General features: G+C 45.4%; 2 protein-coding genes across 2 annotated transcripts in view; one reads left to right on the top strand and one right to left on the bottom strand.

Moving 5' to 3' along the window:
* Window positions 1-27,924, top strand: part of NT5DC1 (5'-nucleotidase domain containing 1) — a 430,483-nt gene that overhangs the window by 83,015 nt on the left and 319,544 nt on the right. The window lies entirely within an intron of this gene.
* On the bottom strand, window positions 88-26,394 carry COL10A1 (collagen type X alpha 1 chain). The gene is made up of 2 exons (XM_073575977.1): window positions 26,247-26,394; window positions 88-1,952 (listed from the first exon to the last, which is right to left on the bottom strand). Exons 1-2 carry the CDS (start codon window positions 26,386-26,388, stop codon window positions 88-90), a joined length of 2,007 nt encoding a protein of 668 aa, XP_073432078.1. The 5' UTR covers window positions 26,389-26,394.

The raw sequence follows: 27,924 nt of genomic DNA, 5'->3' as shown, positions 1-27,924 counted from the left end.
TTTGTATTCATATCAACACATAAAAAAATAATTTTTTAAAATAACACCAATATTCAAGCATCAAATTTAAAATGAAGCAATGCTGTATCATGTGAGACCAAATAAAAAACCTGAGAATGAAGAGTGAATATAGTCAGAAGAATATAAACCATTGGATTCTGTACTGGGTAACTGCAGCCAAACTTGATCATTTTCAGTAAGGTCTATGACAGCGCTACCAGATGCCTGGTCAAGGTATCCCTTTTTGTATTCATCATAGGTATACATTAATGGTGTACCATTTTTATATAATGCTACCCAAATATTTGAGCCTTTCACATGTAAATGGTAAGAAAAATAATATAGACCTGGTATCCTACATGTAAAAATTCCAGTTCGGACATCATAGTGATTTTGCCTGTTATATAGAATCTTGTCAAATTTTATAGGAACTCCGACTGCTTGAAATGCTTTGGAGAGAATAGCAGTAAATGCTGACACTCGAAGCTCTCTTAAACCTTGAATTTGCCCTGATTTTGCATAGCCATCTGGCATATGATGTGGCATTATCGTCTGACCCGGCTGTCCTGGTGGACCTGGTGGTCCAGGTAATCCTGGCTCCCCATTCATCCCTCTTGAACCAGGAATCCCAGGTGGCCCCATTGGTCCTTGCATGCCATTTGATGAAATCCCAGCTGCACCAGGTAATCCAGGGAAACCTTGTTCTCCCTTTTGACCTGGAAGTCCGGGAATGCCTGCTGCTCCTGTTGGCCCTCTCATACCTGGTATACCTGTAGCTCCTCTTGGACCCTGTTCTCCACTATAACCAGACTCTCCTCTGAGGCCTACTGGACCAGCAATTCCAGGTACCCCAGGTGGACCTGCAATACCCTTTTCTCCTTTCTGTCCTGCAATACCTGGAATTCCTTTGTGGCCAGCAAGTCCTGGCTCACCTGAATAGCCTGGTTTACCATCTAAACCAGGTAAACCTCTTTCACCTGTAGGTCCAGCTGCTCCTAGAGAACCTTTTTGACCAATATCACCTTTATGCCCTGGCATACCAGTGTCTCCAGGAATACCTCTCTGCCCCTGTATACCTGCGATTCCTGGTACACCTGGTGTACCTGGCTGTCCTGGAATGCCTATTTCTCCATGATCTCCTTTTATTCCAGGATTCCCAGGTATCCCTTCAGGTCCTCTTATTCCTTTTACTCCTGGTAAACCTGGCTTTCCATAACCTTGCATCCCTTGAGGGCCTGGTATGCCTGGGAGTCCTGTGTGTCCTTTGGGTCCAAAAGGCCCTGGAAGACCAGGAGCACCATTTATCCCAGGCTTACCAATTCCTGATGGTCCAGGCTGTCCAGGTAGACCTTGTGGACCAGTAAGACCTTGTATCCCTGGTACTCCAGGTAGACCCCTTTCACCTACTTTTCCTGGCTGTCCAGGAAAACCATTTATGCCGTGGTTGCCTATCCCAATAGGACCTTGAGGCCCAGGTGTCCCTGGTATACCAGGTGGTCCTCTCTCACCCGGTTGACCTGGGATTCCATAGCCATTTTGTCCTTTGTGTCCATTACTGCCAGGCATGCCAGGTTCACCTTTAAATCCAGGAACTCCTCTTGGCCCAGGGTTTCCTATTGTTCCTTGAGGACCTGGATTTCCAGCAGCAGAGATTCCAGCTGGGCCAGATAATCCGGGCGGTCCCTGTAAACCTCTTGGTCCAGGTAATCCAATTGGTCCAATGTCTCCTTTTTCACCTTGAACTCCAATTTCTCCATGCTTTCCAGGTATTCCTGGCTGGCCTGGCTTTCCAATTGAAGAGAATCCGGGTGGTCCTGGCACTCCCTGAGCTCCTTGTGGACCAGGTGTTCCATAACCTGGTTTTCCTTGAGGTCCTGGTGGTCCAGGTAGACCTCGTGGACCGATTGGTCCTGGTGGACCTGGTGGCCCTTGTTCTGGCCCGCTTGGAATAACTAGAAAAGAAAAATATAAAAATATATAAGTTAATAAGGCAGTTTTTAAATGTATTCATACCCAATTAACTTTTCCACATTTTTTCATGTTACACCCACAAATTTTATTTAGACTTTATGTGTTATGCCAACAAAAAGTAGCAAATATTTTGTGAAGTGTAATGGAAATAATATATGGCTTTCTAAATATTTAAAAAATATAAGTCTGAAAATGGTGATGTGCATTTGTATTCAGCCGCCCCTGAGTCAATAATTTTTAGGACCATGTTTCAATTTAATTATTGCTGCAAGTTTTTTGAAGTATGTATCTACCACTACCAGCTTTGTACATCTAGAGGATGACATTTTTGCCCATTCTTTTCAAACTCACTCTAGCTCAGTGAGTCAACAGCAATTTTCAAGTGTTGTCACAGATACTCAAGGGGATTTAGGTCTTGACTTGGACTATTCCATTAAAACACATGAATATACACTGATCTAAACCATTCAATTAAAGCTCTGATGGTATGTTTAGGGATGTTGTCCTGTTGGAAGGTGATTCTACACCCCAGTCTCAAGTCTTTTTGCAGTCTCTAATGGGTTTTCCTCCCATCAACTCTGACTGGCTTCCCTGTCCCTGCTGAAGAAAAGCACCCCCACTGCATAATGCTGCCACCATCATGGTTGATGGTGGAAATGGTGTATTCAGGGTGATGTGCTGTTTTTGTTTTCTGGCATACACAGGATTTTGCATTTAGCCCCAAAAGTTCTACTTTGGTCTCATGTGACCACAGCACCATCTTCCACATGCTAGCTGTGTCCCCTACATGGCTTTTTGCAAACTGCAAACGGAACCTCTTATAGCTTGCTTTAAAAATTCTTAATTAGTTTATCTTCTTGTCACTCTTTCATAAAAGTCAGATTTGTGGAGTATATGACTAATAGTTGTCCTGTGGACAGATTCTCTGACCTCTGCAGCTACGCCACAGTGACCATGGGCCTCTTAGCTGCTTTTCTAATTTTCACTCATTTTGCTTAGAATGTCAGTTTATGTTGATGGCTTTGTCTTGGTAAGTTTGCAGATGTGCCATACTACTTCCATTTTGGGATGATGGATTGAACAGTGCTCTGTGAGTTAAGTTGTTCAGAGCTTGGGCTATTTTTTTTTTTTTTCTAACCAAATCCTGCTTTACTATTCTCTACAACTTTATCCCTGACCTTTCAGGTGTGTTCCTTAGTGTTCAATATGCTATTTGATCCCGAATGTTCTCAAACAAACCTCAGAGGCCTTAACAGAACAGCTGTAGTTATACTGAGAATACATTACACACAGGTGGAATCAATTTACTAATTGAATTCTGGAGGCAATTGGTCACTCAGGATTTTATTTAGGGGTATCGGACTACAGGGGACATGTCACAATTTTAAGATGTATATTTTTAAAATAATGAGAAAAACATAATTTCCTTGACAATCCATAAATACTTTGTGTTGGTACATTACATAAAATCCCAATAAAATTAAAATACATTTAAGTTTTGAATGTGTAACATTAAAAAATGTGGAAAAGGTCACAGAGTATGAATAGTTCTTCAAGACCTTGTGTGTGTGCATGTGTATACAAGTTAAATCCTAAGTTGCCTCGTCAACATTGAATGTTGCTCATTTCCTTTCTGGAAGCTACCCTGGTTTGTGGATATCCAGCACTCTAGTCTGTCCACCCCTATATGACACAGTTGCCCATCATTTTAATGTTTTTCCTGAATTTGATTAGTTTAGAAATGTTCCCCTCTATTTTTTTCTCTGTAAATAATTACTTCCCAACTTATGGCCTGTAGTCGAGGATGAGCAGTTGGGTCTTAGATTCATCATCAAACATAACATTTTTCATTTCATCTTTCAATTTCTAGCATAATTAATTCATTTTGTACTTTTTGGTATATGTTCGTTATGTCCTTTCTATAGTGCTATGCACAAAGTGCATTTATTTACATCATTTTTAAAATGTGACCTTACATTACTGCTGATGGTTGATGTTCATTAGCACACAAGCAATGTTGCATATAAATTACAGGGTTTAACTCACTTTATGCAGCCTAAAATCTTATTTCCATTTGCAGAAACTGCCTAACATTAAGTTTTTCTTCTTAACCAATATACCCACATCTTACAACTTATAACCACACATTTTTTGACTTGCTATCCTCCGTCATTTTCCATTTACAGAGAGTGTATCACTTAATTGTTAAAAATAAATACGTTTTAGGCCATATGCAGCCAAACTCCTTTTTTTTTTGCTTATGCAAATGACATTTATATTACATTTTACCTGCCATTTAAATGGAACCTGTCACGAGAAAAAACGCTATTAACCTGCAGATTAATAGCATTATCAACCTGCCCAATGGCATCATTTAACTGAACGCTGCGGGGAGAAAATTAGCTTTATTCCCCTCGGCAGTGTTCCTGTCACAATTCCTTCACTCAGAGTGTCTGGGACTCTGTGATGGACAGCTATGTCACCCTATCCTGTGCTGGGGCATGCTGAGCTGTCAGTGCTTTGATTGACAGCTCGGTTGACCTATCTGAGACTGGAATGTGCAGAGATTTTCACAGGTGCTCCCTGTTCTTGATAATTGCCGTGCTGTTTAGGTGAGCTGTCTGGCCCAGATCACTGCAGGTCAAAAGCTTGTTCTAAGCCTGTGCTCTCTGATGTGTGTTTGCCTGTATCCTGTGCTTTTCTGCTGCTGACCTTTGGACTATGTTCTGACAACCCGTTTGTTATTGCCCTTTTGCATCTGATATTCTGCTGCTGACCTTTGGACCGTGTTCAGACTACCCATTTGTCATTGCCCCTTTGCATCTGATATTCTGCTTCTGACCTTTGGACCATGTTCTAACTAACCTTTTCTTATTGCCCCTTTGCTTATCCGCTATTTCTCTGGTATTCTGACCCTGGCATGTGACCTGGCTTACGACTTAGTATTTTCACTTGGTTTACTACTTGCTCTTTTGGTATTGACCCCAGAATGTCTGATTTCGCTGACTCACGGCCTGTCCTTGAGTTGTGACTAGCGTCACAATTGAGACTAGCATCACAGTTCCGGTTTTCAGTCATAGGTATGACACCGGCGCTGGTTCAGTCACCATTCTGAGTATACAGAGCGGCAGCTGTAATCGTGCCTCCGATCCTGACTGTCAGCCGCTCTTAATGCAATACCAAACTCTGTCACGGCCGGGGTCAGAGACTGAACCCACATCAGCGTGACTGAAACCGGAATGCTGCCGGGAGGAATAAAGTTAATTTCCTCCCCGCAGGTAAGTGTGGGTGCCAGGCAGGTTAATATCTCCTTAAAATTAACCCTATATCTGCAAGTTAATAACATTTTTTTCTGGAAATAGGTTCCCTTCAACTGCAAGCTTGCACATTGTAGATGTCTGTCTATAGATTGTCACGGGCATGAATGGTGCTGAGTAATCACATTACATGTCATAAGTAAAATATTAAGCTTTAATAAAATGATAAACTTTATTTTCTATACCACTTACAATACTCAGTGAAAAACACAGCCACGTAACCACGCATCAGACCCGAGTAAAATATACACACGCAGTCAAAATTGTTGGTACCTCACATTTAATGACAGAAAAACCCACAATGGTGACAGAAATAACTTGAATCTGACAAAAGTAATAATAAATAAAAAATCTATGAAAATGAACAAATGAAAGTCAGACATTGCTTTTCAAACATGCTGTTAACGTTGGCGGATTGCACTAAATAAAAATAACTAATAAAGTGCAGTTGCAAGCTGAGGTCCCCATTGAGAGATGCTGCTAGTGTGAACAATGGCGGATAAAAAAAACTAGCAAACACACTCCATTAAAACCACACAGAGCGAACGGGATGCAGAGTACCGAGCTCACCTAACCATCGAGAGTGAAAGAAAATATAAGTACCAAGCTCAGCTAACCACTGAGCGGCGCTAAAAAATATAAGTACCAATCTCAGCTAACCACCGAGTGGCACTGAAAATATAAGTACCAAACTCCGCTAACAACCGAGAGGCACAGAAAATATAAGCACCAAGATCAGTTAACCACCGAGCTGCACTGAAAAATGAGAAGTGTGCAGTACCCTGTTAAACCCACAGGGAATAAGCACATGGGTTGAGCTTGCCCCGCAAGTGACCTGTGCTAACCGCACACGTGGCCGAGACAGGTGCTAACTGCTAAGTCAAGCAGAAAGGCAAAATCTACACTACCTATCTGAAGCTGACCAGTGCTAACCACACAAAAGCATACAGACAGAGTGGTAGAGTATACTCCCATACACACCAAAACACAAATGTCGATAGCACGCCAGCGTGCGCTGCTGGAAGCCTTTTATGCACTAGGCTCCACCCCAAACACTCACGCCCAGTTGGATGGGGCGTCGCCCGTGGGCCAATCCGGAGCTGCCATATCACCAGAGCAGTCAGTGTCCGAGCACCGATGAGAAGGCGCCAGATCACAGACATGCTCAGTAAGATGGTTTCTTGACTTAGACTCCAGAGGGTAGGGCTGCCTCTCTATACCACTGGTTACCATAGACTTAGCTGGAGAGCTAGCAGTAACCACATGGACACTACGAAGCAGTGCAAGATGCTGGCACTGTCTGTTGAAAAACAATCCCAATGGCCAGGCCTGAAAAGGAGACCACAGCACCAGACACAGCTCGGGATCTATCCCGCATAGCGGAAAAATCCCGATGCCTAACACATGCTTCCACAGAATTTTTGAAAAAATAAAACTCATGAAATAGGCCTTGTAACGGGGTCTTCCTATCTCGGGTACCTCTTTCAGTACCACCCTGTGTTTCCGGAGGTCCACTCTGCTTTGGATGGAGTCTGAATGAAGGACGCTGGCTGGAATTCCTTGGTTACATGGGCGCATATAAAAGATCACTGCTACTCCAAGTATTTCCAGTCTGACAACACTTTACTCACAGGACACAGAATATATCACACAGATACAGAGGGCAGGCCAAAAGAAAAGCGGCAGGCCAGACATACATTACAATAGCCGCAGGTGGCCGGAGCCTGCCGATATTTACTGTGGGAATTACAAAGGTGGGGGGAGGGGGCGGACAAAAGGGGAGTATCGTGTCCCCTCTGCCCAGGGCGCAGCCTGTGGGCTGATGCATTAGGGACATGCATCTCCCATGGAACCTATTATACATACATATAACTGCACAACATATTTTGGGTGCTGAGTGGTTCCGTAACATGTAACACGGCTCCCCCTTTTCAGTGACGCGATCGGCATACACATTCTGATCCTTAACGGATCGGTTTGGGGATGACCGAAGTATATGGGGTTGGTACAAGTTCCGTTTGTCGACTTAGTCCATCGGCGTTACCGTTTTGTTTGCCGGGTCTGTAGTGGATGGTGAAGTCCAGAGGTTGTAGGGCTAAACTCCACCGCAGCAATCTGGCGTTGTCTCCGGAGACCCGATTAAGCCAGACTAGGGGATTATGGTCCGTTAGGAGGGAAAACTGTCGTCCATACAAATATGGTTGCAACTTTTTGAGTGCCCATACTACCGCCAGGCACTCCTTCTCGATAGCCGCATATCTTACTTCACGGGGCAGTAGTTTCCGACTCAGGTAAGCTACCGGGTGTTCTTGGCCGTCCGGCCCAACTTGGCTCAGTACTGCCCCCCATCCAAATATAGAAGCGTCTGTGTGAACAAGGAAACGTTTAGTTGGATCAGGTGCGGCCAATACAGGGGTATTGGTGAGGGCGTCCTTTAGTTGGCGGAAGGCTTCCTCACACTCTGGGGTCCAGGTTACCTAGCGGGGTTGGTTCTTACGGGTCAGATCAGTGAGGGGCTTGGCTACACTGCTGTAATTGGGAACGAATTTCCTGTAATACCCCGCTGTCCCTAGAAACGCCATGACCTGGGTTTTAGTGCGTCGGGTGGGTCATTTGGCTATGGCCTCAATCTTGGCTGGTTCTGGTCTCTGTTTCCCACTTCCCACCCAATGCCCTAAATACTGAACCTCTGCTTTGCCCACGTGACACTTGTTTGGGTTCAGGGTGCTTCCGGCCTGGTGGATCCTGTCCAATACTGTCTCTAGGTGATTTAGATGCTCTTCCCATGTCGCACTGTAGATGGTGATGTCGTCCAGGTAGGCACAAGCCTAGTCCTGGAGATCATCCAGAAGCCGGTCAGCCAGCCTTTGAAAGGTCGCCTGAGCATTCTTCATCCCGAATGGCATAACTCGAAACTGGAATAAGCCAAACGGGGTGACAAATGCCGACTTGGGAATAGCGTCAGGACTAAGGGGAATCTGCCTGTAGCCTTTGCATAGATTGATGGTGGTCAAATACTTTGCCCCGGCCAGCCGGTCTAACAACTCATCCACACGCGGCATGGGATATGCATCCGTCACTGTTTTCTCATTGAGCTTACGATAGTCTACACAAAACCGTGTAGTCCCATCCTTCTTGGGCACTAACACTACGGGGAATGCCCAGGGACTATCTGACTCTTCAATGACCCCTAAACGCAACATCTCTTGTATCTCTTGTCGCATCCCCTCTCGTACAGACTCAGGGACGCGGAAGGGGTTTTGTCGCAGGGGGTCTGATCCTGGGTCTCAACCTTGTGTTGTGCCAGGCGAGTGTACCCTGGTCTCCCCGAAAACATCCTCTGTCGCTGCCTCAACAACTCCTCCGCCTGCTGTCTCTACTGGGGGCCTAGGTCTTCACCCAAGTGTACCTGGTCCCATGTTTTAGACTGAGTCCTTTCCCCTACGACATCCGGCAAGGGAAGTCCGGCTAAATCCTCTGCTTCAGGTGCACAGATGGCCACTACCTCTTCAGGGCGCTCCCGGTAGGGCTTCAGCATATTCACGTGGAACATGCGGATAACCCTGGGGTCGTCACAATTATAGGTTGTGTCGTCTATTTTCCCCACTACCTGGTAGGGCCCCTGCCATGCAGCTTGGAAATTGTTCTGCTTAGTGGGCTCTAACACCAGGACGTTCTGTCCTATTTCCAAGGTGCGCTCTCTTGCCCTCCGATCGTACCATACGTGCTGGCACCGCTGGGTCGCCTGCATGTTCTCACGTACAGCCTGGGTCAGCTCCTGTAGGCGGTCCCGGAATTCCAGCACATAGGATACAATAGGTACCCCTTTTATGAGGCCCTCCCCTTCCCAGTGTTCTAGTAAGTCTAGGGGTCCCCTTACCCATCTCCCATATATCAGCTTGAACGGGGAGAACCCCGTGGATTCTTGGGGCACCTCCCAATAGGCAAACAGGAGGTGTGGCAAGAATTTCTCCCAGTCCCTGTAGGTCCTGGTAAAAGTCCCAATGAGCTGCTTTAATGTCCCGTTAAAGCGTTCACACAACCCATTGGTTTGCGGGTGGTATGGGGCGCTTCTACTGGACTTTACGCCGCACAGCTTCCACAGTTGGTTGGTCACCTCTGCTGTAGACTGGGTACCCTGGTCCGAGATAATCTCCCAGGGAAATCCAACCCGTGAGAAAACCTGGAGCAGGGCGGCCGCCACCGTCTCTGCCAGTATGTTAGGTAACGCAACCGCCTCTGGATACCGTGTGGCATAATCTACCACTGTCAATATATACCTTTTCCCTGACGGACTGGTTTTGGCTAACGGCCCTATCAGATCGACCGCTACTCGGCTAAATGGTTCCTCCACAATGGGGAGGGGGCGTAATTTGGCCTTTCATCGATCCCCCCTCTTGCCAATGCGCTGGCAACTGTCACAGGTCTGGCAGTACTGGCGAACATCATAGGTTACCCCCAGCCAAAAGAAGTTTTGTGTCAGACGATGCCTGGTGCGACTGACGCCGAAGTGCCCGGCCAAGGGTATGTCATGAGAGATTCGCAGTGACTCCTGCCTATACTTCTTGGGAACTACCAGCTGTCGTTTTATAGTGGAGCTCGTCCCTGTGTGGTGCTGCTCTGTGATCCGGAGAGGAGTCCCTGCTTCCATACAAACTGTTCCCCTTCCAGTACCCCTCTCCCCTCCTGTGCCTTGCCACGATATCCCTCCAATGAAGGATCCTCAAGTAACTCCCTCTTAAATTCATCTGGGGTGGCCCAAGAAATGTGTCTGGCTATGGGAATACGTGTAGGGCTGGGATGTCTTACCTGGGCCTCCTCTGAGTGTGATTCCACCTCCGCAGCTCGAGCTTGTCTCCGGGTGGTCACAGTATATGTCTCAGCCAGAGGGGCAACCGAGAATGCAGACAACATGGGCCCCAAGTCATTTCTCAGCAAGACGTCTGCAGGCAAATCCTCCATCAAGCCGACCTCAACAAGGCCATCCCCGACTCCACAGTTCAGGTGAATCCTAGCAGTGGGCAGTCGATGTATAGCTCCCCCTGCTACACGGACTGCCACTGTCTGGTCCGTCTTCTCTTGGTCCCGGACGAGATGAGGCTTCGCAAGGGTCAAAGATGCCCCGGAATCTCTTAGTCCCTGCATACGTTTCCCATTAACCCACACGACCTGTCGATGCTGTTGTGGATTATCTGCCTGGGCTGCCTGCACGGGGTCTACTTCATGCAGCACTTCCTCCATATCTTCCACCCCTTGGTTAGTCGTAGCCCCCAATGCTGGGTCAGCTTCGCCTTGGTAGCAGTGTACAGCAGCCTGGCTGAAGGTAGCTGTTCCCGCCTTTGGCCACTGGGTATGCTGAGTCCGGTTGGGACATTGTCTTTGCAGGTGGCCCAGCTGACGGCAGGTGTGGCATCGCCCCCCAGGGGGACTGTGGTAGGCCGGGTTTCTTGCTGGTCCCCCTACAATCTTCGGTGGTTGAGGCCCTCCAGGTCCATGGGCAGGCCCCTAGTCACCATCTTTGATCCGGACAACTGAGGCCTCCTGGCATCATGATGTTCATCGGCCAGACGAGCGGCTTCCTCAAGAGTCGTTGGCCACCTGTCCCGAAGCCATTCCTGTGTCTCGGGGGTTAGTCCATTAAAGAATCGTTCTAACAAGAAGAGCTGGAGGACGTCCTCCTTAGTGGTTGCTTGGCTCCCTTGTACCCACTGTAGCAGTGACCGCCGTAATTTACAGGCCCATTCAGCGTGGGTATCGGTTACGCGTTTTATAAGTCCGCGGAACTTTTGGCGGTATGCCTCTGGTGTCAGCGCATACTGGGCCAAGATCACTTCTTTGATCCGCTCATAGTCCATACAGTCCTCATCAGGTACCGTGCGATAGGCGTCCACTGCCCGGCCTGTCAGCTTTCTGGCCAGAATCTGAACCCGTTCCTCCGGCTTTACTTGATGAAGGGCACACTGCCGCTCAAAGTCCTGCAGACAGCCATCAATGTCTTCCTCTGCCTCCCCCAACTGTCGGAAGGCATTATACTGGATCTTTTTGTGGCTTACTGTTGAAAGTACCTGGTCAAAGGCCAGAGCTCCCCCTGCTCACTGACTCTCCTCTCTCCGCTCTGCCATCTCCATCTTGGCCAGCTCCACTTTGGACCGCTCTGCCATCTCCATCTTGGCTAGCTCTCTCCTGGTCCGCTCGGCCATCTTTTCCTTCAGATCAGTACGCGCATCAGCCATCACCTCTCGTATGACCTCTACTGCAGGGTTTGGGCCATAGAACGCCAGTCTGTTCTTTACCTCCCTCTGGAATTCAGTCTCCTCAACGTTCACATTGGGGGGCGCTGCACTGTTGTGTTCCATGATGGCTGCTATCAAATCCACTTTTGTTTTGTTGCTGGCGATCAACCCTCGGGCTTCCACCAGATCTTTTAATGTAGTCGTCTTTAACTTCTGGTAGTTGTTTTCCATTCATTCCTAATCCTTCCGTAGAATGGGGTATCATATCCCGCTGGCTGCCACCAGTGTAACGGGGTCTTCCTATCTAGGGTACCTCTTTCAGTACCACCCCGTGTTTTCAGAGGTCCACTCTGCTTTGGCTGTAGTCTGAATGAAGGACGCTGGCTGGAATTCCTTGGTTACATGGGCGCATTTAAAAGATCACTGCTTCTCCACGTATTTCCAGTCTGACAACACTTTACTCACAGGACACAGAATATATCACACAGATACAGAGGGCAGGCCAATAGAAAAGCGGCAAGACAGACATACATTACAATAGCCGCAGGTGGCCGGAGCCTGCCGATATTTACTGTGGGAATTACAAAGGTGGGGGGAGGGGGCGGACAAAAGGGGAATATCGTGTCCCCTCTGCCCAGGGCACAGCCTGTGGGCTGATGCATTAGGGACCTGCTTCTCCCATGGAACCTATTATTCATACATATAACTGCACAACATATTCTGGGTGCTGAGTGGTTCCGTAACACGTAACAGGCCTGGACAGAAATGATGGTAACCTTAACTTAATATTTTGTTGCACAATCTTTTGAGGCAATCACTGCAATCAAATAATTCCTGTAACTGTCAATCAGACTTCTGCACCTCGACAGGTATTTTGGCCTACTCCTCAAGAGCAAACTGCTCCACTTGACTCGTGTTTGAAGGTTGCCTTTTCCAGATGGCACATTTCAGCTCTTTCAAAAGATGCTCAATAGGATTTATTCAGGGCTCATAGAAGGCCACTAAGGAATAGTCCATTGTTTTCCTCTTAGCCATTCTTGGGTGTTTTTAGCTGTGTGCTTTGAGTCATTATCCGGTTGCAAGGCCCATGACCTGTGAATGAGACCAAGCTTTCTTACACTGGGCAGCACATTTCTCTCTTGACTCCCTTGATAGTCTTGAGATTTCATTGTACCCTGCTCAGATTCTAGACACCCTGTTCCAGATGCACCAAAGCAGCCCCAAAACATAACAGAGCCTCCTCCATGTTTCACAGTAGGGACATTGTTCTTTTCTTGATATGCTTCATTTTTCCATCTGTGAACATAGAGCTGATGTGCCTTACCAAAAAGTTCCATTTTTATCTCATCTGTCCATAGGACATTATGCCAGAAGCTTTGTGGCTTGTCAACATGTAGTTTGGCAAATTCCAGTCTGACTTTTTTATGTTTTTTTCAACAATGATGTCCTCCTTGGTCGTCTCCCATGAAGTCCACTTTGGCTCATACAACGACGGATGGTGCGATCTGACCCTAATGTTCCTTGAGCTTGAAGTTCACCTTTATTCTGTTTAGAAGTTTTTCTGGGCTCTTGTTACCATTCGTATTATCCATCACTTTGATTTGTCATCAATTTTCCTCTTGCGGCCACGTCCAGGGAGATTCGCTACAGTCTCATGGAGCTTATATTTCTGAATAATATGTGCAACTGTAGTCACAGAAACAGCAAACTGCTTGGAAATGGTCTTATAACTTTTACCTTTAACATGTTTGTCTATAATTTTCTCCTGAGACAACTTTTTCCTTTGCTTCCTGTGGTCCATATTGAGTGTGATACACACCATGTCACCAAACAGCACAGTGAGTATCTGTAGCCCTCTATACAGGCCACTCGCTGACTCCAAGACTGTAGACACCTGTGATACTAATTAGTGGACACACCTTGATTTAACATGTCCCTTTTGTCACATTATTTTCAGGGGTACCATCATTTCTGTCTAGGCCTATTTCTTGAGTTTTATTCTTTTAAAAATTCTGTGGAAGCATGGTTGAAAAGCAATGTCTTGCTTTCATTTTCATAGATTTTTGATTTATTATTACTTTTGTCAGATGCAAGGTATTTCTGTGACCATTGTGGGTTTTTCTGTCGTTAAAAGAGGGGTACCAACAATTTTAACCCACGTGTGTATATGCGCTGATGTTGTATGATCTGTCCTACTGGGGTTATTAGGCACTGGTGGATTGACATTGCTCTTCCTTCAGTAGGGCAAAGCATAGAGCACCTGCTCTTCAACTGTGCAGGTACAAGATTCCTAGGGATCTTTGTATGACGTGGGACGTGTCATCCGCATCAATCAAGCCATGAGGATGGTAGTTGCAGGGATTGGGAAGGTACCAAGAAATGAAAAAAAAAGACTCCCATCAGACCAGAGCGCCCCCCCATATGCCAGCAGTATAAAAGGTATTTTTTAGTATATGAAGACTTAGATACAGGTCAATGGACTGCTGTAATACAGCATTTAAGTTCAGTGGCTTTAGTTTAAATTGGGAAAACCTGGTGACAGATTCCATTTAAAAATGATTCGCATAGTGTAAGACAGGTGCAATAGCCAGCAAAAGCTGACAGGAATCTGAATAGAATAAAAGTCTAGGATATAGAGCAAAATATATCCAAATAGCTAAACATAGTGAAGTACTCAAATAGTCTACAGTATATATATCGTTAAAGGCTAGTCTGGTCTTTTATTTTCATTTGCTTTAACCCCTTCATGACCCAGCCTATTTTGATCTTAATGACCTGGCCATTTGTTGCAATTCTGACCAGTGTCCCTTTATGAGGTAATAACTCAGGAATGCTTCAATGTATCCTAGCGATTCTGAGATTGTTTTTCGTGACATATTGGGCTTCATGTTAGTGGTAAATTTAGGTCGATAATTTTTGCATTTGTTTGTGAAAAAAAACGGAAATTTGGCGAAAATGTTGAAAATTTTGCAATTTTCACATTTTGAATTTTTATTCTGTTAAACCAGAGAGTTATCTGACACAAAATAACATTTCCCACATGTCTACTTTACATCAGCACAATTTTGGAAACAAATTTTTTTTTTTGTTAGGAAGTTGTAAGGGTTAAAAGTTGACCAGCGATGTCTCATTTTTACAACTAAATTTACAAAACCATTTTTTTTAGGGACCACCTCACATTTGAAGTCACTTTGAGGGGTCTATATGGCAGAAAATACCCAAAAGTGACACCATTCTAAAAACTGCACCCCTCAAGCTACTCAAAACTACATTCAAGAAGATTATTAACCCTTCAGGTGCTTCACAGGAACTATAGCAACGTGGACGGAAAAAATGGACATTTTAATTTTTCCAACATAAATTTTCTTTTAGCATCAATTTTTTAATTTTCACATGGGTAATAGGATAAAATGGATCCTAAATTTTGTTGGGCAATTTCTCCTGAGTACACCGATACCTCATATGTGGCCATAAACCACTGTTTGGGTGTACGGCATGGCTCAGAAGGGAAGAAGGAGTGCCATTTGACTTTTTGGAAAATATGCTTGAATATTTAGCGGTTGCCATGTCGCGTTTGTGCGCCTAAACATTGGAGCTTCCCCACAAGTGACCCCATTTTGGAAACTAGACCCTCCAAGGAACTTATCTAGATGCATAGTGAGCACTTTGAACCCCCAGGTGCTTCACAAATTGATCCGTTAAAAAAAAAAAAAAGAAGTACTTTTTTTCACATAAATTTTATTTAACATTAGTTTTTTCATTTTCACATGGGCAACAGGATAAAATGGATTCTAAAATTTGTTGGGCAATTTCTCCTGAGCACACCAATACCTCATAAAAGTTAGGCGTCAGGTTTCTGCATCTTCTCTGCAGGAATCTAGAGCCTCACATTCTGCGGTCTCCTGCTGTCTTTCTACTACAGAGGAGATTACTTTGCAGCAGACCGCTCCAGAGACTAAGTCCCTCTGTGCGCCTACTGGGCATGCTCACGAGACGATCTCCCATTGGAGATCGGGAGTCATGTGCCCAGGTCCTGTTCCAGATCTCATTGGTCCATCTCGGAGATCTGGAAGATCCCGCACGGCTATAAAAAGCGCGCATGGCCGTTCCGCCATGCGCTAGTATAGACTATACTTGCTATGTGTGAATGGTGACGGATGTATGATTCTGGTGACTGACTCATTTGAAACTCCTTCCCTCTGATACTACGCATGTGGATAGGGAACTAGAGAGAGAGTCAGCGCCAGTCAGTGGCAAGCTATAGGCCACAGTGCATATCGCACCTCTGCACTAGCGTCTGATGGTGTCACGCCTGACAGCACTATCGTATAGCGGCAGTAGTTACTGCCGCGCTGCAGTTAGCAGCACTTACCGGCGTCCGCGGTAGCGACGACGCACGCACGGTAGGTCAAGACGGACACCGACCTCTGTCTTGGGCCATGTCCTGTGACCATATACCGTGTGTGAATGCCAGCTGAGACCTGTAAAGCTAACAGGCTCGGTATTTATGCTTTAGGGCCTCTGTGAGGTTAACAGAGTCCGCTCTGTTCACCCCGGGTGATGTTTAACCCGAGCGCTGTATACCGCCATATAGCGAGTCCGCCATTATTCAGCAGCGGTTGTTACACCTACTGCACGGTGGACCCCGGGCGTCGAACGCACTTCCTATTATTTATATTTAGTGCGTTCCGCCATCCCTAACATTATACTAGCGCCAGGGTCTGGCTAGTGATGGCAGATCAGCACTAACTCCTTCAGTGCATTCGCCAGCTAGTGGACCGGTTGGCTACTCTTGAGAGTGTCATCGCAACGGCGAAGTCTTTGGAGGCTGCTGTACAGGCGATTGCCGAGGCGGTTTCCCGTATGTCCACGTCCTCCCACGCGCCGACAGTTACCCGCCTCCCGTTGCCCAATAATTTTTCTGGCGATGGCACCTCCTGTAGGGGTTTCGACAGCCAGTGCTCTATCCTGCTGGAGTTACTGGCTGCGCGATTCCCTACGGAACGGGCCAAGATGGGGTTTATTTTTTCCCTTCTGTCGGGCAAGGCGTTGGAGTGGGCTACGTCACTTTGGGAGCGTGGTGACGCAGAGGTTCGGACCGCTGCTCAGTTTTTAACAGCTATTAAGCAGGTCTTTTTGGGACCACGGGTCACGCACGACACCTCTCTACAGCTACTGGCTTTGACTCAGGGATCCCTCTCGGTTAGTCAGTATGCCGTTAGTTTTCGGACACTGGCTTCCGAGCTGGAGTGGTCTGATAAAGGCCTCATCCCTGTGTTTTGGAGTGGCTTAGCTGAGCATGTTAAGGATGCTCTTTCTACCAGAGAGGTTCCTGCAAATCTGGTGGAGCTGATTGCCATTGCCACCCGTATTGATCTCCGTTTTTCGGAGCGCGGGCTGGAGCGTGCTCAATCCAGACGGAGGGTTACTCCAGCTCCCAACCTCTTTGAACCTCTGGAGCCACCCGAGCCAGAGATTCCACTCCCAGAGCCCATGGAGGTGTCTTACGCTGTCCTCGAGGCGCGTCCGGCGTAAAACTCCATTTGCGGTTACCATTGTCAACGTGCTGTTTCTCAGGACAACAGTGTCCCGCAATGGCCAAACTCAGTGCCGCCGGGCAAGACCTTTGTCCCTCCCCACCTTCGGCCGAAGGTCCTCGCGTTGGCACACGCGTCCAGGACGGGTGGTCACTGTGGCTACATGCAGACCACAAAACTCCTGGCGGGGTCATATTGTGGCCGCACAGGGCTCGGGACATTAAGAAATATATTCAGGCATGTGCCTCGTGTGCTCGGGTAAGTCTCGTTCCATTTCAACTTATGCTCCAGGCGGTTTTGCTGCGCCCGTTGTCTCCCAGGTGTCCCTTCTTAAACCTGGCGATCTTGCTGCCTCTGATACCTTCCACGTTTCCCGGTTTTCCATGTCACCTACCGGGACATCAGACTTGCCTTCGGACGAGTCTGAGGCCTATGCCTCCGATGGGCACAGGGTGGTGGATTGGAAGGCTCAGAGAGGAGGGAGCACTAGGAGGGGGGTAATGTTAGGCGTCAGGTTTCTGCATCTGCTCTGCAGGAATCTAGAGCCTTACATTCTGCGGTCTCCTGCTGTCTTTCTACTACAGAGGAGATTACTTTGCAGCAGACCGCTCCAGAGACTAAGTCCCTCTGTGCTCCTACTGGGCATGCTCACGAGACGATCTCCCATTGGAGATCGGGAGTCATGTGCCCAGATCATGTTCCAGATCTCATTGGTCCATCTCGGAGATCTGGAAGGTCCCGCACGGCTATAAAAAGCGTGCATGGCCGTTCCCCCATGCGCTAGTATAGACTATACTTGCTATGTGTGAATGGTGACGGATGTATGATTCTGGTGACTGACTCATTTGAAACCCCTTCCCTCTGATACTACACATGTGGATAGGGACCTAGAGAGATAGTCAGCGCCAGTCAGTGGCAAGCTATAGGCCACAGTGCATACCGCACCTCTGCACTAGCGACCAATGGTGTCATGCCTGACAGCACTATCGTATAGCGGCAGTAGTTACCGCCGCGCTGCAGTTAGCAGCACTTACCGGCGTCTGCGGTAGCGACGCCACACGCACGGTAGGTCAAGACGGACACCGACCTCTGTCTTGGGCCGTGTCCTGTGACCATATACTGTGTGTGCACGCCAGCTGAGACCTGTGAAGCTAACAGGCTCGGCGTTTATACTTTAGGGCCTCTGTGAGGTTAACAGCGTCTGCTCTGCGCACCCCGGGTGACGTTTAACCCGAGCGCAGTATACCGCCATATAGCGAGTCCGCCATTACTCAGCAGCGGTTGTTACACCTACTGAACGGTGGACCCCGGGCGTCGAACGCACTTCCTATTATTTATATTTAGTGCGTTCCGCTGTCCCTAACAATATGTGGTCATAAACCACTGTTTGGGCGCACGGCAGGGCCCGGAAGGGAAGGAGCGCCATTTGACTTTTTGATTAGAAAATTAGCTCCAATCGTTAGCGGACACAATGTCACGTTTGGAGAGCCCCTGTGTGCCGAAACATTGGAACTCCCCCACAAGTGACCCCATTTTGGAAACTAGACCCCTGAAGGAACTTATCTAGATGTGTGGTGAGCACTTTGAACCCCCACGTGCTTCACAGAAGTTTATAACGCAGATCAGTGAAAATAAAAAATCATTTTTTTTTGCGCAAAAATGATTTTTTAGCTCGCTATTTTTTATTTTCACAATGGTAACAGGATAAATTGGACCCCAAAACTTGTTGTCCAGTTTGTCCTGAGTATCCTGGTACCCCATATGTGGGGGGAACCACTGTTTGGGCGCACGGCAGGGCCCGGAAGGGAAAGAGCGTCATTTGACTTTTTGAATGGAAAATTAGCTCGAATCGTTAGTGGACACCTTGTCATGTTTGGAGAGCCCCTGTGTGGCTAAACTTTGGATCTCCCCCACAATTGACCCCATTTTGGAAAATAGACCCCATAAGGAACTTATCTAGATGCATAGTGAGCACTTAGAACCCCCAGGTGCTTCACAGAAGTTTATAACGCAGAGCCGTGAAAATAAAAAAATTTTTTTTCCTCAAAAAATGATTTTTAGCCCACTATTTTTTTATTTTCACAAAGGTAACAGGATAAATTTGGACCCCAAAAGTTGTCCAGTTTGTCCTGAGTACGCTGGTACCCCATGTGTGGGTGGGGACCACTGTTTGGGCACACGTTGGGGCTCGGAAGGGAAGTAGTGATGTTTTGAAATGCCAACTTGATGGAATGGTGTGCGGGTGTCATGTTACGTTTGCAGTTTGCAGAGCCCTGATGTACCTAAACAGTGGAAACCCCCCACAAGTGACCCCATTTTGGAAACTAGACCACCCAAGGAACTAATCTAGATGTGTGGTGAGCACTTTGAACCCCCAAGTGCTTCACAGAAGTTTATAAAGCAGAGCCGTGAAAATAAAAAAATTTTTCCTCAAAAAATGATTTTTAGCCCCCAATTTTTTATTTTCCCAAGGGTAACAGGATAAATTTGGACCCCCAAATTTGTTGTGCAATTTTCCTGAGTGAGCTGATACCCCATATGTGGGGGTAAACCACTGTTTGGGCGCACGTCGGGGCTTGAATTGGAGGGAGCACTGTTTAACTTTTTGAATGCAAAATTGGCTGGAATAAATGGTTGCGCCATGTCGCGTTTGGAGACTCCGTGATGTGCCTAAACAGTGGAAACCCTTCAATTTTATCTCCAACCCTAATCCCAACCCTAATCATAACCCTAACCCCAACACACCCCTAACCCTAATCCCAGCTCTAACCCTAACCACAAGCCTAACCGTAATCCCAACCTACCCCTAACCCTAATCCTAACCCTAATTCCAACCCTAACCGTAATTCCAACCCTAACCCTAATTCTAAGCCTAACCCTAATTCTTACCCTAACCCTATTTCTAACCCTAATTCTAACCCTAGCCCTAACTCTAGCCCTAACTCTAGCCCTAACCCTAGCCCTAACCCTAACTCTAATGGAAAAATAAAAATGAAAATATTTTCTTTATTTTATTATATGTCCCTACCTATGGGGGTGATAAGGGGGGGCGGTGATTAACTTTTTTTATATTTTGATCACTGTGAAAGTGATCAAAATGAATGAATCTCCAGGTTGCAGTTTCCCAGCGGGCGCACTGCGCATGCGCCTGCCGTTTTCCAAGATGGCGGCACCCATCATCCGGGACAGCGGCAAACCTGGACGGCCAGAGGGACTTCGGAGCCACCGTGCAGGGTGAGAGGGGGTGATCGGAGGGCGGGGGGGACCAGAGGGAAGGTGGGGGGAGCAGATTTTGACAGCGGCTGCTGATCGGCGCCATCAGATGGTGGCGGCCGCCGATTGGCGCTGTCAGTCAGTTTGGGGGGGGTCGGTACAGTGTCTCCAGCCTTGCCCGATGCTATTTCAGCATCGGCCATGCCTGTATTTGTAATATTTCATCAAATTTCATTGATGAAATATTACAATCTCTCAGATTGGCAGTTTCACTTTTAACAGCCAATCAGCGATCGTAGGCACGTGGGGCTAAGCCACACCCCCTGTGGTTAACTCTAAAGTGTCCTCTGTGTGCGGGTCGGGTGACCTTTCAGTGACCACGGTCACCCGACCCACAGGGGGGCAATCAATTCATGATGCCACATAGGCGTCATGGGTCGTTTTGGCACGACTTTTCATGACGCCTACGTGGCGTCAAAGGTCGTGAAGGGGTTAATGATGAACAATCTGCACCGTCAAAACGACGCATACGGAGCTGACCGGAGGAGGTGCAGCCGTGGGCGGAGCTTCACGGAGGAAGTCTGCATCCCTCCTCAGCTCCTCGATACGGTAGTGTGAAACTAGCCTAAGGTCATTAGCAAAAAACAGACAGGACAGCAAGTCAACTGCTGCTTTCTATGAGGTTTCATAGATAGGTTTCATTTCATTCACTGCCTGTGTGTCAACAGACATTACATAGTACACCACAGGGGCACATTTATAAGATTATCTCACCGCAGAACATTTTTAACCCCTTCACGCTGCAGCCCTTTTTTGTTTTTGCTTTTCTGTTTTTCGCTCCCCTTCTTTCCAGAGCCAAAACTGTTTTATTTTTCCACCAATATGGCCATGTGAAGGCTTGTTTTTTGTGGGACGAGTTGTACTTTTGAACAACTCCATTAGTTTTTCCATGTCTTCTACTTGAAAACGGGAAAAAATTCCAAGTACAGTGAATTGCAAAAAAGTGCAATTCCACAACTGTTTTTTGGATTTTTTTTTACAATGGTCACCATATGCTAAAACTGACCTGCCGTTATGATTTTGTAGATACCAAACATGTACATTAACTTTGTTAAAAAAAATTGTCATATTTCAAGACCTGTAGCGTCTCAATTTTTTGTTGACTGGGTGAGGGCTTATTTTTTGCGTGCCAAACTGATGTTTTTATTGATACCCTTTTGGTGTGGATACGATCTTTTGATCGCCCGTTATTGCACTTTATTGCAATCTTGCGGGTGACCAAAAAAATGTTATGCTTGCGTTTTGACTTTTTTTTTTGCTATGTCATTTACTGACTGGATTAATTCTTTTTATAGCTTGAAAGATCAGCGATACCAAATATGTGTATTTTTTTAATTCTTTTTCTACAGCAGAAATGCAGTTCCAATTTCCTATATTCATTGTTTGCATACTATAGTGTTTCTGAGTGCAGCTTTAATTTATTTACATATAGAGTGGCTCTCTTAGGGGTACTTCACACTAAGTGAGATCATTAGCGAGATCGCTGGAAAGTCACCGATTTTGTGACGCAACAGCGATCTCGCTACGTTTGACACATAGCGGCGACCGCCCCCCCCTCCCCGCTGGATATCTCTGATCATGCTCGAATGTCCCAGGCCATTTTTTGATTGTTGACGTCCCATTGGCCAGCATGCATTGCTGTGTATGATGCCGACAAGCGACCTCGTTGGCGACGCGGAACTCATGGATGCAGGCGTGAGTCGTCAGAATAGCTGCTGTGTGACAAGTTCCCAACGACCGCTGAGGTCGTTATACGGATCGCCGCATCATTGCTTAGATCTGCCTGTTTGACAGCTTACTAGCGATCATGTAACGACGCATCAGCGATCCTTGCCAGGTCGTATCGTTGTCGGGATCGCTAGTGCGTCGCTTAGTGTAACGGCACCCTTACCTTGCACCTGTTTGCATTTGACTTTCTGTTTGGAAGTGACAGTCAATCTTTTGATATTTGTAAATGTTGTCATCAGATGAACTGTACCAGATGTAGGGAATAAGTATATATTTTATATGGCAAAATATTGAGCTATTGTTCAAGTCATCATAAGCTTGCTTAACCCCTTCGCACCAGAGCCTGTTTTTTCCTTCGTGACCGGGCCAATTTTTTCAATTCTGACCAGTGTCACTTTATGAGGTCATAACTCTAGAATGCTTCAACGGATCCTGCTGATTCTGACTTTGTTTTCTCATGACATATTGTACTTCATGATAGTGGTAACATTTCTTAGATATGACTTGCGCTTATTTGTTAAAAAAAATCAAAATTTGGTGAAAATTTTGCAATTTTCAAACTTTTAATTTTTATGCCCTTAAATCAGAGAGTGATATCGCACAAAATAGTTAATAAATAACATTTCCCACATGTCTACTTTACATCTGCATAATTTTGGAAACATAATTTTTTTTATTAGGAAGTTATAAGGGTTAAAAGTTGACCAGCGATTTCTCATTTTTACAGCAAAATTTACAACACCATTTTTTTTAGGGACCACCTCACATTTGAAGTGAGTTTGGGGGGTCAATATAACAGAAAAAACTCAAAAGTGACACGATTCTAAAAATTGCACCTCTCAATGTACTCAAAACCACATTCAAGAAGTTTATTAATGCTTCAGGGGCTTCACATGAATGAATGGAATGTGGAAGGAAAAAATAAACATTTAACTTTTTTTCACAAACATTTTACTTCAGAACCTTTTTTTTTTATTTTCACAAATGTAAAAAGAGAAAATGAACCACAAAATTTTTTGTGCAATTTCTCCCGAATACGCCGATACCCCGAATGTGAGGATAAACCACTGTTTGGGCACACGGCAGAGCTCAGAAAGGAAGGAGTGCCGTTTGACTTTTTCAATGCAGAATTGGCTGGAATTGAGATCGGACGCAATGTCGCATTTGGAGACCCCCTGATGTACCTGAGCAGTGGACACCCCCCACAAGTGACCCCATTTTGGAAACTAGACCCCTTAAGGAACTTATCTAGATGTGTCGTGGGCACTTTGAACGCCAAAGTGCTTTACAGAAGTTTATAACGTAGAGCCATAAAAATAAAAAATCATTTTTTTCCACAAAAATGATCTTGTAGCCCCCAATTTTTTATTTTCACAAGGGTAACAGGAGAAATTGGACCCCAAAAGTTGTTGTCCAATTTGTCTTGAGTACACTGGTACCCCATATGTGGGAGGAGAAAACTACTGTTTGGGCACACGGTGGGGCTCGGAAGGGAAGTAGTGACGTTATGGAATCCAGACTTTGATGGAATGGTCTGCGAGCATCATGTTGCGTTTCCAGAGCTCCTGATGTGCCTAAACAGTAGAAACCCCCCACAAGTAACCCCATTTTGGATACTAGACCCCCCATGGAACTTATCTAGATGTGTGGTCATCACTTTGAACCCCCAAGTGTTTCACTAAAGTTTATAATGTAGAGCCGTGAAAATAAAAAAATCATTTTTTTTTCCACAAAAATGATATTTTAGCCCCCAATTTTTTATTTTCACAAGGGTAACAGGAGAAATTGGACCCTAAGAGTTGTCCAATTTGTCCTGAGTACGCTGGTACCCCATATTTGGGAGAAAACTACTGTTTGGGCACACGGTGTGGCTCGGAAGGGAAGTAGTGACGTTCTGGAATGCAGACTTTGATGGAATGGTCTGCGGGCGTCATGTTGTGTTTGCAGTGCCCCTGATGTACCTAAACTGTGGAAACCCCCAATTCTAATTCCAACCCTAATCCCAACACACCCCTAATCTGAACCCTAACCATAACCCTAACCACAAACAACACCAACACACCATAACCCTAATCCTAACCCTAGCCCTAATCCTAACCGTAGCCCTAACCTGCGTACCAGCTTTTTTTCTTTACTTTTTTTTTGTGACAAGATCGCTGCCCTGCCATCTGACTCATAGTACCGCCACTTCTCCTCTGATCTCGCACTGACAGGAGATCAGAGGAGAAGCAGCGTTACTATGTGACAAGATCGCTCCCTGGCACATAGTAACGCCACTTCTCCTCTGATCTCACACAGACATGATCAGAGGAGAAGCAGCGTTACTATGTGACAAGATTGCTGCCTGGCACATAGTAATGCTACTTCTCCTCTGATCTCACACTGACAAATGATCAGAGGAGAAACAGCGTTACTGTGTGGCAAGATCGCTGCCTGGCACAGCTGTGCCAGGCAGCGATCTAGTCACACAGTAATGCTGCTTCTCCTCTGATCATCTGTCAGTGTGAGATCAGAGGCGAAGTCGCGTTACAATGAGTGAGATCGCCGGGAAACAAGCAGCTTTCCCAGCGAGCTCTCTCATTGGCTGCTGTGAGGCTGACGTCATCAGGACCTGAACCAATCAGGTCTCGATGACGGCTGGGGTCCCAGCATGCATTGTGCACTGGGTTCCCCGCGTTATAAGGTACGTGGGGGTCCCGGGGGGCACAAAACCGCCGACAGTAGATAAATGTCGTCGCTGCACAAAGCCCAGCAAGCGCCGACTTTTATCTGCAGTTGGCGGTCGGGAAGCCGTTAATTGTCACACTTAAAGATAAAACGGTGAACCCTTTTTATTATTATAATAATGTGTTGGGTACATGACTTTATGAAATTTATTAAAAACAGAAGTATTACAGCTAGAGATGGGCAGATCGATTCTCAGGACTCCAGTCCATCGGTTAGCTCAGTAGTCACTGGTCGCTAGACAGGACACTCATGAATCTTATATCTTCTGGAAACCATGGTGCAGCTTTTGATTAATTGTAGTGATGAGCGCAAGTGCTCGTTACTCAAGTTTGCCTATGGTGCGCTGGTATGCACCGAGTATTGAAGGTGCTCTAGTGAGATGTTCGCGTCCCAGCGAGTGCATGTTTCCCAGCTATTAAGCAGCCACAAAACATGCGGGGATTGCCCGTGTTTGTCAGGCAATCCCTAAATGTTTTGTAGCTGTCTAACAGCCGCAAAGCTTATGGCCACGGGAACGCGAACATCTCACTTGAGCTCCCGGGATACTCGGTGCATATTTTAGCATTCTCGTCAGACTCGAGTAACAAACACTTGTGCTCATCCCTAATTAGCTGGGCTAAAGTGACATCTTCACTGTGGCGTGATGTTCAGATGACATTCTGCCAGTCCATCTAATCAAAAGCAGTTCAGAGGATACTAAGATGTAAGAGATTTGCAAGCCTCACATCCAGTGGTCAAAGACTACTGTACTTAACTGGCCTATGGACTGGAATCACACAAACTTTTCCTCTTATCTCTAATTACAGGATCTTTTCCTGTACATGTCAAACTACACAGCTCTTTTGTTGACAAATTGGCTGCTGATTAAGGAACTTGTAACCAGACCTGTCCATCAGCCACCTCCAACTGAGAGACCGCTTTCCCATGGGACTTTTTTCAGTTGGAGGAAACTGCTGGACAGGTTTGGACACATACTCCTCCATCAGGAGTCAATTTATGGACAGAAGAGCTTTGCAGTCTGAAAAAAAGATGACAACCACAAGTGCAGGAGAAGAACCAGTAATACTTAGTAATGTTAAGTGCCACAAAATCTTGTCCACGACACATTTGTTACATAAGGATAGTGGACAATCCCCATAATTAAAATGTTAATCTGAATAAAAGTTGAATAAATTATAATCTGAACATGTTATAATGTTATGAGCTGCAATTAGCCACACAAGATTTTGAGTATATCTTTCAAACTTATATCTTATATATCTTACTTTGGAATCTGAAACCCCCAAAAATAGTAATATAATAAATATTTAGAGGGAACATCTCAATTAGCTCTTGATGCATCATATAGTATTCATTATAAGAATTATCTAAATTATTAGTCAACTTTATTGGTAAAACGAATACCAGAGAAAGCTAACATAGTACAATCTAAAACCCAAATGGAATCAAATATATCTTACCTTGACTTTTTGCATTAAATGGTCGGAAAGGTGGTGGTCCTTTTACGTTGGATTGCTTTGGATGTCTTTCAGGAAAATAACCAGATGTATAAATACAATTTGGAAGCAGCAAGAGCAAGACGATGCGGATTTGTAAATTCATATTGCCAAGCTTGTTCTGTACAAGGAAAAGAAAGACACTTTCATTCTATTTTCTGAAATGAAATAAATGTTTCAAACTCAAAAAGCCGTATTGACAAAGACCTTATATGTAGTCCTGATATTTCAGAGAGTGTGGCTTGTATAATTCATTGCAAACATAGCTCTTACGTGGTGTTTGGAAAAGAAAAGTATGACTAAACGCAGCATATTAAAAAAAAAAAAATTACTGTACTGAAATTTCAGCAAAGTGTAGACCAATATCTGAAAGTTCCCTGAAGTTTGTTTTATATGTTCTGACAAAAAAAAAACGATTGAGTTAGAAAAGAAAACATATAAAAAGCAGCAAGCCATATAACATTACCTGGGTTTATAGGCTGCCGTAATGAGCACTGAACGTTGTTCGCTGCTGTCTGCCTTTAGTGTGTAGAGACTATATTTAGAAGTTCTTGTCTCATCTCAGATTTAAAAAGTTGCCACATTTTAAGGTAAAAATATTCTTAGCAGTATCGTAATGATCATTCATTCAGTTATGTTCCCAAGCTTGTGTAGTCAGCTAAGTCCTATTGTGCTCATTGTTAAATCATTTATTTATGCTTGTATGCAAATGTAACAATTTGCATAAGTTAAGCTCCTCCCTCAGAACGGGGAGCACTAATTATCCAGACAGTTATTAAATGCAGGAATTTGCGGTCGGGCCAATTTCAGCCATTGTTGTGGCATTAGTCATGTTTAATGTGAGATTGGTTCCTAGCTGGTAATCAAGGTGTATCAGCCAAAAACACAAATGCTTCATTTTGTAAAAGACGTTCTTGAAAGATCATGTTTGCAAAACAGACTAACAAAATTTTTAATCATAGTTTTGAAAGTGACATTAATTTGATGCAAATGTTTTAATTTGCATGCATTGTTACAAATATTTATGCACATAGCAAGAAGTCCGACGCTGGGTTTGATTAGTCTTACATTTTTTCATCAGGCCAAAAAATATCACTTCTGATTACTACATGTTGTGACTTATTTTCTGTTTTATTCTTGCTTATGCAAGTTTTATTTATTTTCGTGTGATACTTTACTTGCTTTACTCAGGGATGCATAAGCTGTGAGTCCGAGGACCACATTGTCAAATCGAACAAACCCCATTAACTGCAATATTACCTAAGTACTACCTTTTTAAACTGCATATTGAAAGTACCATGTTTCCCAGAAAATAATATCTCACCTGAAAATATTAATTTTACAGGATTATTGGAGTATGCTTGAAAAATAAGTCCTACTCCAAAAATAAGCCCTAGTTACAGTCAGGGCCAATGTTAAGAGAAGGGGAACTGTCCAATTGCCCAGCCACCCAACTCTCTTAGGGGCACTGAGCGTTTCTATCACAAGGTTAAGACTGCTTAAGGATCTTTGGTGACATCCCGGTCATGTGACTGTGATTTCACCAATGGTCCTTTAAGGGCGGGAGTGTAGAAGAACTGAAGAGAAGACGAGTTAGTATGCAGTGCCAGTGTTATGGGAGAGCAATTTCTCAGGGCCCCCA

Source organism: Dendrobates tinctorius, unplaced genomic scaffold (assembly GCF_039654945.1).
Source record: "Dendrobates tinctorius isolate UK_male_01 unplaced genomic scaffold, ASM3965494v1 ptg000046l, whole genome shotgun sequence".
NCBI lineage: Eukaryota > Metazoa > Chordata > Amphibia > Anura > Dendrobatidae > Dendrobates > Dendrobates tinctorius.
Note: the sequence above shows the minus strand (reverse complement) of the source record. Positions and strands in the feature narration are given on the sequence as shown.